This window comes from Phocoena sinus, chromosome X (assembly GCF_008692025.1).
Source record: "Phocoena sinus isolate mPhoSin1 chromosome X, mPhoSin1.pri, whole genome shotgun sequence".
NCBI classification, from domain to species: Eukaryota; Metazoa; Chordata; class Mammalia; order Artiodactyla; family Phocoenidae; genus Phocoena; species Phocoena sinus.
This window is the reverse complement of record NC_045784.1, coordinates 127,151,632-127,164,915: the sequence shown is the minus strand read 5'-3', so window position 1 is coordinate 127,164,915 and position 13,284 is coordinate 127,151,632. Positions and strand designations below refer to the sequence as shown.

Genomic DNA, 13,284 nt, shown 5'->3' with positions numbered 1-13,284 from the left:
AGTCACCTCCCCACTATGGCAAATGACGAGCAATGATGTTCGTAACGATCACTGTGTATAATAATGACAACACGTCAGTGAGCAAAGATGATATGATAATACGAACGAATACTCATTCAATTTAGTCTCTGTGCCTGCCAGGGCCCAGTCAAAACACCACTGTGGCCCCCAACTAAGACTCCAAAGGCTCAGGACTGGGAGGCCTGGGCACAAGTGCTGGCCTCCCTCAACCTCCACTTTCTAACCTACAACATGGAGGTGAGACTTGCCCTGCCCACCTCCTATGGCTTTGCCTCCAAGAGGGAAAAGACGTGAGATCGCTTTTAAGTATCTATGTATTTTTAATTTTTTTTAGGTTTATTGACATATACTTGACCTATAACACTATGTAAATTTAAGGTCTACAACATGTTGATTTGATATAAGATCGCTCTTTTTAAAAAATTTTATCTATCTATTTATTTAGTTATTTATGGCTGTGTTGGGTTTTCGTTGCTGCACGCAGGCTTTCTCTAGTTGTGGCGAGCGGGGGCTACTCTTCATTGCAGTGCACAGGCTTCTCACTGCGGTGGTTTCTCTTGTTGCGGAGCACAGGCTCTGGGCATGTGGGCTTCAGCAGTGGAGGCGTGCGGGCTTCAGTAGTTGTGGCATGTGGGCTTCAGTATTTGTGGCACACGGGCTCAGTAGTTGTGGCTTGCAGGCTCTAGAGCGCTGGCTCAGTAGTTGTGGCACACAGGCTTAGTTGCTCCACGGCATGTGGGATCTTCCCGGACCAGGGATCGAACCAGTGTCCCCTGCATTGGCAGGCAGATTCTTAACCACTGCGCCACCAGGGAAGTCCCCACTCTTTTTTGGAGGGACCGCACTGGGCAGCTTGTGGGATCTTAGTTCCCCAACACAGGGCTGGAACCTAGGCCCTCGGCAGTGAAAGCGTGGAGTCATAACCACTTGACCACCAGGGAATTCCCAATATGAAATCACTTTTAAAAGAGCAAATCGCTGCACATACAAGACAGTTATTATTTGATAAAGACCCTCATCAAGTTTTAAATTTAAATCAGGTCATATGCCAGAAACGGCCCTGTTCCCCGCGTGCCCTCCATTCTTCTGCCCTTCTTCTCTCTGCTTGGGAGATTTAAGACTGGAATCACCAGGCCATGTTAAGAAATGCTATTCTTACGAGTTGTTTCACCTCTTACCTGCTTTTTCTTTTGGGATCTCAACTACCTTTATAAAAAGGATGCTTGCCATATAGATGACCAGGTACAAGTAATGCAAATATCACAACATCAACTACCGTGAGTGCTTTTAAAGTATATGCTACTATATCAGGCTATTCTTTTTGAAGTTAATATGTAGAAGCCATAAATAATTAAGGATGTACACAAATATTTAGCCACTAAAAGATGTTTATCACAGCACTGTTTATAATAGGAATAGAAAACTGACTGACAGTTTTCTGTCAATCTATACAGTACATCTACACACCGGCACATGAAACAGACAGTCATCGGTGTAGAAAAAGCAGATTGAGACATAAACCACAGAATAATTTTCTTTTTTCCAAATAAAAATATGTATGCATAGAAGGAAGTCTGGAAGCACATAACCGTGGTTCTCACTAGGTGGCAGTCTCCTTTAGCCTTACCAGTATTTTTATAAATGTCTAAAATAAATATGTATTACTTATATGTTAAAGAATTCGATAACATTAAGACCAACCTGTTTGAGAACAAAGGAGTATGTATCCATTAATGGGAACACTAATGCATGTGGATCATTTTGTTATTCAGTGATATTTTATAATACTCTGCATCTTATTTATGGATAACATAACAAGACTGCTTTCTCATCAATGCTTTTTGTACCTTTATATGTTTTTTTTTTAAAAAAAGAACTGAATATCAAATATTAATGATTTCATATCAAAAGCAAATACATTTCCTGGGTTATAGTCAAGAGTCAGGTGATTAGAAGGTATATCACAAAGAGTACATTATCTATTATTAGATATTATGTATATATTTTTTTTCGGTACGCAGGCCTCTCACTGTTGTGGCCTCTCCCGTTGCGGAGCACAGGCTCCGGACGCGCAGGCTCAGCGGCCATGGCTCACGGGCGCAGCCGCTCCGCGGCATGTGGGATCTTCCCGGACCGGGGCACGAGCCCGTGTCCCCTGCGTCGGCAGGCGGACTCTCAACCACTGCGCCACCAGGGAAGCCCTATTATTAGATATTATTAAGCATGGTAATCTATGAAAGATAGAGAAGTGATGGAGAGCTTAGCCTTAGTTTTTTTTAAGGAAAAATAAATGCAAATTGGCCATCACAAAGTAAGAAGGATCAATAAAATGGCTAAGTAAAAAGCTAAGCTTTCTATTTGCTCTACGGTGGGCTCCCATTCACTCAGAACAGGGGGAACAACTGGATCAAGACGGCAGCCTGAGCACATGGGCTGGGTTCAGTTGTTTCATTTCCCCTCCTACCCCCAATCCCGTGAAATTCACACACACACACACACATGCGCGCGCACACACACACAGTAGATGTTCAATAAATATTAATTGAATGAAGGAGTGAACAGAATCAATTCACACTATCCTAGCCCAGTTCTCCTGCGGGTGAGGCATGGATTAGCAAGACAGCTAGCCAGGGCAGGGGTCGAGCACGAGAGGAGCGAAATGGTAATTCTAGCTTCATCAGCACAGTATTCTTGCAAAAGGAGCCAAAGAACATACTTTCAAGTATAATATATATCATGAAGATATGAACGGACGCTCGTGCTTAGCGAAGCAAGTGCATTAAAAAAGTTACAATTCATATTATGTTGATAGCATAACGAAAGTTTCACACAAATATCCTTTTAGGGACAAAAATGTCTAGACTTGGAAGTTAAAGGCAACGTGACATTAAATCTTAATTTTTCAACCCTTGTTTTTCAAAATCAAACCAAAACAAAATAAGACAATGTACTTATTATGACATGCCCTGGAAATTAACGGAGGGGAAAAATTCTCTAAATTTTTAGCCAACAAGATTTATGGACACAGAGTAGACAGGGTGACTCGTACATAAATATTTAAGAACCAAAGACTAATTTATGAACTAGGTCCAGTGATACCGTAAATATAGTTTGGGATAGTCTGCACCTGACCCCAGGTTGCTAATGGTATGAAGGCAGCTTACAAACGTGATGAGGACAGACAAATCCTAACAAAGGTGGTACGTAAAAGCCTATACTCATAGGCTCCATAACATAGGCTAGTGCATGGTTTCCAGCATAACTCAACCGACATTAACCAGAGCCTAACGCCTGTCAGCTATTGTGCTACAAAGACACAAGCCACAGAGACCTTGTCCTTCCTTCTTCCTTTCCACCTGGTGTTACCTGTACCCTCTCCTGTATAAGAATTACTTGAGTTCATTCTCTGTCCTTGATTGCGAGCTCCTGGAAGGCAGGTGACGTCTTACTTCTTTCCCCATTTGGCCTGCTGCTTTGCACTCAGAGGACACTTGATAATTATTTGTGTGACTGAAATTCCAAAAGAGTGTTTCTCTGAATTACTTGACTACTGTTCTCACGGAAGAAAAGGCACTCCTCACAGAAAACATTAATTGCAGTACTCACTGGAATTCGATTTCGGGATCTAAAAGTTGCAACTCTCCTGAGATCATCATCTGAGGCACGATATGGAACCACCAAGAGAGCCGGGTAAGTGTCGCACAGTTCATAGCACTTATTAATAAAAGTGATTCTCCAGTGGTGATTGGGCAGGCCCTGCAGGAAAAAAGGAAGTCCACGTCAGCACTGATGCTTTCATCTCTGGATCTGGCCTTGGATGGGTCTCCTTTCTTCTTTCGAGCAGAATGTGTGTGTGCCTCTGACAGCGGGGTAGTAACGGTGTACTGATTTATAGTAAGGGAGCCAGATCGATAATCCAGAGAAGGTAAGAACACAAGACAAAACACTGGCAGGTTCCAGAATTCTAAACTATCGCTGGTAAATACAAATTCTCTTGAACTTGAGGTCTTCCTTGATTTCATGTCAAACTTTTCTCTACTACTCGTACAATGAAGAGAAACCCAAGTTCCTCCCCGACCCGTGCAAACTGCCCCACGCCCTAAAGAAAAGTACACTGTGTAATCTGCATCTGTGCCTGATTGAGGGTAAAAAAGCAATCAGGCCAATTCCACTCCCCACTCGCTTCAACCTGCTCCAAAGTAGAAAGAGGCTGAGCTTATGAAGACGTTCACAGAAGGGAAGTAAGGAAAACCCCTCTGGGGAGGCTCATTTCGCCACCTCCTGAGAATTTCTTCAATCAAGTGGTTTGGGATGGGTGCTTGCTCTATGGGCTGTGTGAGAAATACACTCATCTGTGGACAAGGTCCAGAGGTGGCGGAATAACTCTCTCCCCATGCTCACAAACACACAAGTACACGCACAAAAGTGAGCCATGTGGGTGCTTGCTCTGGGGACGCAAATTGTACCTCATCTTTAGGTCTGGCCCTATAGAGCTCGGACCAGACAGATGTGTCTGATGTTGAGTCCAATTAGAGAGTTACAAGTCCCATCAGAAAGGTATAAGAAGAAAAGATGGAATATAATGGCATTCTAGAACTAAATACCTTCAAGAGTTCATATGTGCATGCAAGCTTAAAAACGGGAAGCCCTAAAAAGTAAGTCTTAATATTGTCAATAACACTCAAAAACTAAGGTGCGAATATTTTAATACGTAACACTACAGAGGTCTCCAAAACATGCAAGATGTTTTAACGGTCCCTCTTCTGCCTCCACAACTGACCTGGAATAGAGCTTATTAAAATGAGAGGTACACACAGCCTTCGAAAACTCAACAAACTAAAGCTGAGTTCTGGAAGCAACAGGACATACTACCGCATACATGTGCTCTAGAGATAAATTCCCACACCCACATCCCTGAGCACCGAATCTTATTATGAACAGAGGCAAACCACTGATCAAGACTAAACGGGTCACCACAGAGCACTGAGTAGAGTTCCCTGTGCTATAGCTGATTTACTTTGCTGTACAGCAGAAACTAACACAACACTGTAAAATAACTATACTCCAATAAAAATTAATTAAAAAAAGAAAAAGGCTAAACCGGGAAGTCAACCCAGGTGCCCAGTAGTGGAAGTCGTGGCTAGAAGGTTCTTCTCAAGTCTAGGGTTTTACAATTTTACTTTACATTCACTGGGCTTGATTTGATTCTCAAACCTCATTCAACAAAACTTCCCAATCACTTTATGAGCTTTGTAGAACGAGAATTATGAAAAACCTCATCACAAAACTCCTGTCCTATGATTTGGTTACAGCAGAGGTCAAAGTGTAGCTGTTGCTCCATAACAGGCATGGGAATCTTCTTTAAAATGCAGAGAGACCTTTGCCCCGAACAGCAACAATACATGAAGCCTCCCGCTTTATTATTGCAAATAAACATGCATGTGGGTGAAGTTTACTAAGAGAGCAGTAAAGGCAATTCTCATACACATTCATCAAAGCATTCTTGGAAAAGTCATCACAGGAAAACAGTTCTAATTCATTTGAATCTTTAAACTGAAATGAATATAACAGAAATCTAACTGCCAGTAATACTTAGGCTCCCAAATACATACATCCATCATGACATCAACTCCTGAGTAGTAAGGTACAGAAGTCTGGCTTCTCTAGACTCTGAGTATTTGATTCATTTCATGGACAACAATATAATGGACGTTCTTCGCGTAGCGGAAGGAAAGAGAACTTGGCCATGCAGCCTTCAGTGCAGCTTGAACATGGCCCTGGGATGAGCCTGTAGGTTCCACAGTACTAGAATGAGCCATATTATACCACTGCCAGGAAAAATTTATTTAGCAAGGGTGTTACTGATACTCAAAGAGCGTGACTGATGGCATATCATCACCAGGCAGGTTTGAGATTCCCCACATCTACAGTATCTACTGACTTACCTGCCTTCTGTATTCTTCAACTGGATTATAAACCATCCATCCATCCACGTCAAACTTTTCTTCATTTAAAAATGCAAATATTGGCTAGAAAAGGCAAAAAAAAAAGGAAAGAATTTCAAGTTCAGTGTAAAGGAACTAATACTCTATTAATACTACATCCTTTGATTTTTTTTTACCAGATTTGCCTACCATGAAATCACGACCCCAACTGAGACTTTTAAGCAAGAAATAACAGTGAAAAATTTAGACTAGACTTACACTACCTTCTATCTTGATTAACAATTGTATACTTTTGAGACCGCAATTTTCTATGGCTACAAACATCTCTTTTGGTGTTTTTTTTTTTAATGCTGTTGCACAAAACTCAGATTTCCAGACCCAAAAATGCCTATCAGTTTTAAGCAGTATTAGCAATCGACGGGTAAAAGACACTAAAATATAAAAGAAAAAAAAATTCAGCAATGATTATTAAATAGTGCAACTGTCTCAAAAGGGACCAGTGGTGTGTTAATCTATTAAGAAAGTGACAGAATGTTAAGAAAATTCTTAATTAACTGTTCTCTGTGAATTCGGAATCAATGCCCTGATCTCTGAAACAACAGGCCTCAGGCCTCTCACCTCTTCTCTATGCTCACTCTCAAGGTGACACTGATGAATTTCAGGGCTTTGAATACCATCCATACCCTGGCGACTCCTAAATATCTATCGCCCTCCAGCCCCACTGTGATCTGCAGACTTGGCCACTGCAGCCGGAGGACTGCAACGTTCACAACTCCTCCCAGTCTCCCCATTTCAGATGACAGCGCCATCCTTCACACTGATTGAACCCAAAACCTTGGCATTATCCTCATCACCTCACTGCTACCACCCTGGTGCAAGGCTCTGCCATCTCCACTTGGATTATAATAACACCTCCTAACTGGTCCTCTGCTTTCATCTTTACCTCTAAAGTCAGAGTAATTGTGTCACAACCTAAGCCAGGTCAAATCCTTCCCTTGCCACCTGGCTATGTCCCGCACCACGTCTCTGCTCTTCCTCTCGCTCAATCCACTCCAGCCATGCTTTCGGTGCCGCTCCCGGAAAGCAACAAGCGTGCACCAATCTCAGGGCCTTTGCACCTGCTGTTCCACTTGTCTGGAATCCTTTGCCCTCATGGTTTCCTCCCTTACTTCTTTCACATCTCTGCTCAAATGTAACCTTAATCAGTGAGCCCTTCTCTGACACATGTTCCCCCACAACAGGACCACCGATTCTCCTTCCCATTTTATTTCCATCACTTATGACCATTTGACCTATATTTATTTATTTGTTACTGTTGGACCCCTACCGTCCTCCCTCCTAGACCATGGGCTCCATGAAGGCAGACACTTGCTTTTTTCCCACCCTGGATCCCCAGTAACCAGAACGCTGTCTGGCCTGTGTAGGTGGAATACATATTTGTTGACCGAATGAGGGCGGGAAGCCTTATACAGCCCCTGCTCAAGCGCTTTCTCTGGAGGCACTTTTCCTCTGAGTATCTTCCTTCCACCCATTTTCCTGTTATCAGCCTGTGGCCTCCAATGCTAGTGTTCCCCCGACCCCAACGTTACAGAGAACTTCTGGTAAAGCATCAGTTAGCGGCAATGGTTTTCTGTACTTAAGTGGCAAGAGGTTTAAGGTGAAAACTGATCAAGATCATGCTCTCCGGACTGTTTTCTTGAACTTTCCAAAGCACGTGGCACCCTCAGCAGGTCTCAACTCTGGCAGCACTAGGCCCGAGTGCTGTGTATTCTGTGACTGCACATTAGCAATGATGCTGACCTAGCTATGCATCTGAGGCTTTAGGCTGACAGTGAATCCACAGGAATACTTAATTATTCGGTACTCCCGGGGAAAACAAGTGATTGCTGTTAACTGAAGTTCAATTCGGAGACAGAGGGACTTCTGGTGCAAAGAGCACTAAAATGTACAGCACGCTTCTTTATCCATACACGGAACCCACAGAACATGTCCAAGCATCCTCCTGGTGACATCTGAGCACGGGATACTGCCCTGGTCAGTACCTGGCCCGGGTAAATACTCAATACTGCTGAACCTTGTGCTGGTGACATACTTGTAGATGATGTAAGGCTGCACTGTCACTCACTTTAGAAGAAAACCTTGAATCTGCTTTCTTGAAATAAGTTCCTGATCTCAACGTGAGTTTTGTTCATTTTTCGGTTTTTAGCTATTTGCATCTTTCCCATGAAACTCAAGCAAATATGGTGCCCTTTTAAGAAGAAAGAATAAAATTGTTCACTCAGAGGCCAAATAAAGCTTTCTCTCCAGAAAAACCATCATGTGTATTAATGCCCAGAGTGTCCTCTGACTTGCCGGCAGCATTTTCAATGTAACTTTCTATTTCTCAATCACTAATAAAGCAACTCCTTCTTTGCTTCAAATATCTATCCTCTTGCGTCTTAATTAAAATTACCAGTAAGTGTAATCTAAGTATACAAAACTGTTATCATCAGAAGATAAAGTTCTATAGCTCAAACCAAAATTATCCCCATAATTTCTTTAATGTCTGAAAATAAGTCATATAAAAGAATTGTCATTAATATGGGAATGATAGTGTCCTCAAGGTAGCGACCTACCAGGTGCCCTTTCTCATGAAATCAGTCTGCAGTGACACTGAGTGATGTCCAGATATATAGGACGAGTGCATGACTGGCATCCTTTACCTGGGAAACGCGCCTATGGGAACTCTATGATGGACAGAGCTTCCAGGAGACTCCTTTTATTTTTTTTTATTTTTATTTTTTTTGCGGTTCGCGGGCCTCTCACTGTTGCGGCCTCTCCCATTGCGGAGCACAGGCTCCGGACGCGCAGGCTCAGCGGCCATGGCTCACGGGCCCGGCCGCTCCGCGGCATGTGGGATCCTCCCGGACCGGGGCACGAACCCGCGTCCCCTGCATGGGCAGGCGGACTCTCAACCACTGCGCCACCAGGGAAGCCCACCAGGAGACTCTTGATGCTAAGAGCCAGACTTGGACCTCAAATATTTCAGGCAAGTTTATGAATCAAATAACAGCCAGATAGTTCTTGCCATGAATACATATCGACACATCTAACATTGAACTGGAGCTTAAGGTGGAAAAGACCAGGTGCTCAAGCCAATATTTTAATCCTCCAAATAAATCAGCTTACAATTACAAGAAAACGTTTCTTTAAAAAAGCATTACTTGTTAGTTTTTAAAGGAAAACACGATGTAAACACTAAGCTGTCATTAACTCCTTGGCTCTATTGAAGCAAGCGTTCTACAAGAACCAACACTGACAGTTTCTAAAGTTGAACGTACAGGACTTACTTCCCAGATATTTCAATTTTTACCTTATTCCCCTTAAAGATTCAGATAAGAGAACAAAGCAAGACTTAAAACACAAGCTCTCAATAGACTAACATAAAGGTGGATTATTACAAAAAACTTAAAACTACTAAGCATCAAAGCAAGGACAACAGAACTCATTCATCTATATCTCATTATTCAGAAGTACAAAATTCCCTACAAGTGGTTACTTGTTACAAGGCTAATTACAGCTCCTGCCTGGAAATTGTTAAAACCTAAAGTTAGCAGGTTACGTGTCTTGAGGTTTTGGGCTGTCCTTTATTTTCTTATAGACTCGCAGTTTTTAAGGCTTTGAGTCTTTTAGAACTTGATCCGCGGGTTGACGTTTTCCAGTCGTTCCTAACCACACCGCTGGGTCCGTAGGGACCCTGGTTGGGAAACACAAGTGCCACAGAGGGAACTGCTTCTAGAGACTCTCCCTCCTGAGGGCACGCAGGGAGTCAGGTCCGCCAAGTGGGTGATGACGTGCCCTCGGTGACCCCGTCCCCGCACCCATTTTGCTTCACGGCCTGTGCAGAACCCCAGAAGGATTCAGTCCCAGCTCAGCAAAGCCTCGGGGCAGAGGATGGTTTGCCGAAGGTCAGCGTTCAGCGGGCACTTCCAGAAGCCCTCCTGGCTTTCTCCTGCGGCCCAGGCCCTGCCTCGCCTCTGCCTCGGGACCCTGGGGTGGGGGGCGCTTCCCCACCGTGCCAGGCACTGCCAGTGCCCCGGCTCGCCCCGCTGAACCAGAACTTCCAGGGGGTGATGCCCTGATCCTCAAGGGCCACGGAATACTCCAGAACACGTGGGAATCTTGCCTGAGGGTTCTGTGTGGCCAAGCTTTGGGGGGCTGCTTTACTTTTTTTAAGTGATTTTGCAATAATTATAGATATATGAGAAGTTGCAGAGAAAGGTACAGGGAAGGCCCGTGCACCCTTCACCCAGCCTCCCCAACGTGAGCATCTTGCATAACCGGAGCCCAGCTTCAAAGCTGGGAAACCGACATCAGAAAACAGACACACTCAAGTGCTCACCCCTGGCTTCAAGTGAGCAGGTCTTCCTTTAGTTGGCTCTATATGAATATTTGGGCATTTCACCAATTCAGATTCCTACTAGTCAAGAGATACCATGCATGGAGCGCATGGAGACTTGAGAGGAAAAAAGAAAAAAAAAAAAAAAAGCAATCCTGTGCATTTTTTCCAGGATTAAAAATAGCACAATGTAACATTTGAAAAATGTTAAAGGACAAAGTTGAGATGAAAATCTCCAATTTCACACTAGAGATAAAAACAGCTCTGACAAAGAGAATGTAACTTGTCTTTTTAATTTAGCTACATTTATCACTGTTATGTCTTGTGGGAGCAAACATCTGAAATGACAGCAGATTTTAGCTTTCACTTAATTAGCCCTTATTTTTAAATGGCACTTATATAAAGATGCACTGACTTGCTTTAAACATCTAGATTGGATTTATTCTTACCGAGTAGAATCTATAAATAATGAGTGATTCATGAGTTTCCTTCTTTGAGGAGGGAGAACTGTCTGTCACCGAATTAGGATTCCCTGATCTCACGATGGCCCCTCATGGACAGCCTCTTCTCCCAAAGGCTCGTCAACAATGTCGTGTCTCAGAAGTGGATGTTTGAGAGTTAGATTTATAGAAATTAAAGATCATTTGATAGGGAGACAGTTACAGAAGAAAACAATTTTCACAGTATTGAGGAGAATAAATTGATAAGCTATGTAGATGCAATAGTGCTTTCAAATGATGCTGCCACCACACAAAGGCACGGTCATCAGTGGACACGATTTCCTACATCTCTGAAGACCTAGCCTTAAAAATTCAGGAAACTGGTCACTAACTCTTTCCTGATAGAATTTTGGAACGTTTGAACAGGAATCTAAGTGAGCATTTTTTTCCAATTTGATTCCTGAAATTCGCCTTTTTCAAAGCTTCCATCCACCACTGAAGGAAGCGGCAATGTAAAATTATCTCATTTTCATCTTTTAGATTGCACTTAAGAAATAAGACCCCTTCGTCTAAGAAAAATAATTCTTTCACTCAGGTGAGGAGAAAAAGTCTAAAATTTTAAGGAAGAACCACAGGAGGTGCTGAAACTTGGCAGTTTATAATTGTAAGTAACAGCTTCATGCTAGATAGGGATTTCGGCCTCTTTTCACACGACTTGACATAGTTAATTTGTACAACTGCATCGAAAGTAATTTCATCCAAAAATCTGACAAAAGTCCCATAGGTCAAAAAGCAACTTGCTTGTCCTATTTCTACCACTTTCCCTGGAGAAAATGGCTTTAATATTCTTGAGTCACCCTTACCTTCATATATAAATGTACATATTCATTTTTTCAGGAAAGGACGACAAAAGGACATTTGAAATGTCATTTGAAAGCATTTTAGAAAAAGGACATTCTTTACTACTTGGCCACAATCATAATCATTTAAGGCTGACATTTCTCAGGGTTCATCCACTGCACCCCGATTCTCACTGTAATTCTCTCTCCTGGCAATTTTGGTGGCATCGATGAAAATGCCAATGATCACAGCTGGTCTCCCAAATAAACCTCTCCCCAGGCCAGAGCTCCAGGTCTTCGTAGCCACCAGCCCCCCAAATACCCATACTTGGTTGTCCCACAGACACCTGCAACTCAGCACAGCCAAAATGGAAAACTTGCCCTCTCTGCCTCACTCCCCTCCTATGTTCCCCACCTTGACCACTGGTCCCACCATCGACCTGTTTATCCAGGCTTGGTTCTTCCCTCTTTATCATCCCATCCCCCCTCGTAACTATGACCAGTCAATCGACAAATTCTACTGATCTTATCTCCTAGGAACATTCTCAAATCCATTCTCTCCTGTCCCTGTCCATTGCCCCATTTCAGGGACTCATGATCATACACCAAGGCAACTAACAAACATCCCCAGAAATGGACTACTGCCCCTCTCTATCTACTCTGCATGCTGCAGCCCAAGGAATCTTTTTGAAACAGAAATCTAATCATGTCACTTTCCTGCCTAAACCCCTTTAACGGCTCCCCTCACCTTCAAATAAAAAATGAAACTTCTTGGTGGCGCACATTAGGCTCTGCCACCCTCACACGGACACCAACTCCCGGACTCTAATCCGCGTGTGGGGGTCAGCCTGTGTCCAGCCCCTGGACACCTGCACATACTGTCCCAGCACGCTCATATTTCAGGATTGGCCCCCTCTAGGAAGCCCTCCTCAACACCAACCCACTGACTTTCCCCTCTCCTGACACCCTGTGTATCTGTATCTGTATTGTATGCATTTGTTCGTCCACATCACCCAGGAAAACTGTGCTCCCTCTGGGGACAGGGAGTGGGTATCGGCTCCAGCTCCAGCGCGCGGCTGTAATGTAGGCATCGTCTGAATGTCTGCTGACCAAGACTAGGGATGAAAGGAATGAAAAAGAGAAGGAACAAAAAGGGGCTTGCCCTACCAGACATTACATCTTACAAAGCCTTGATAGTCACAAGACTGTTACTGGTGCACGAAGAGTGACTGATGCGTGAAATGAAACATTCAGAAATAAAACCAAATACAGAGAGGAATTTGGTGTGTGATAAAGGTGGTATTTCAAACCAGTGGATTGGTCTTCAAATGATGTTGCAGTAAAAGGGGGAGAAAGAGTTGGATCCCTACCTTACAAGGCAACCCCGGATGAATTCCAAATTGCTCAAACATTTACATGTTTAAAAGGAAATTAAAGTATTAGAGGAACGTGGGATAATTTTTTTATAACTCTGACTGGGGAAGACCTTCCTACCTGGGATGTAAAACCCAGAAGCTATAAAAGAGAAGTGTGCAGAAAAGAGTTAACCTAGCAGGTCTGAGACTGCTGTCCTTACAGAGGCCTGTGGCGTGGTTGGCCCCTGGCTGGCAATGGGGAACCTGGATTTTGGGAGAGTGCCCACCACTCCTTAACTGATAAAG

The 13,284-nt window shown here is 43.3% G+C and overlaps 1 protein-coding gene across 6 annotated transcripts in view; it reads right to left on the bottom strand.

The window, feature by feature from the left end:
- Positions 1-13,284, bottom strand: part of MTM1 (myotubularin 1) — a 98,071-nt gene that overhangs the window by 24,796 nt on the left and 59,991 nt on the right. For all 6 annotated transcript variants that reach the window (XM_032620379.1, XM_032620382.1, XM_032620383.1 and 3 more), the window contains 2 exons: positions 5,967-6,050; positions 3,628-3,777 (listed from right to left, as the gene is read on the bottom strand). In XM_032620379.1, the coding sequence (XP_032476270.1) occupies positions 3,628-3,777; positions 5,967-6,050 (234 nt within the window). The remainder of the gene's footprint in view (positions 1-3,627; positions 3,778-5,966; positions 6,051-13,284) is intronic.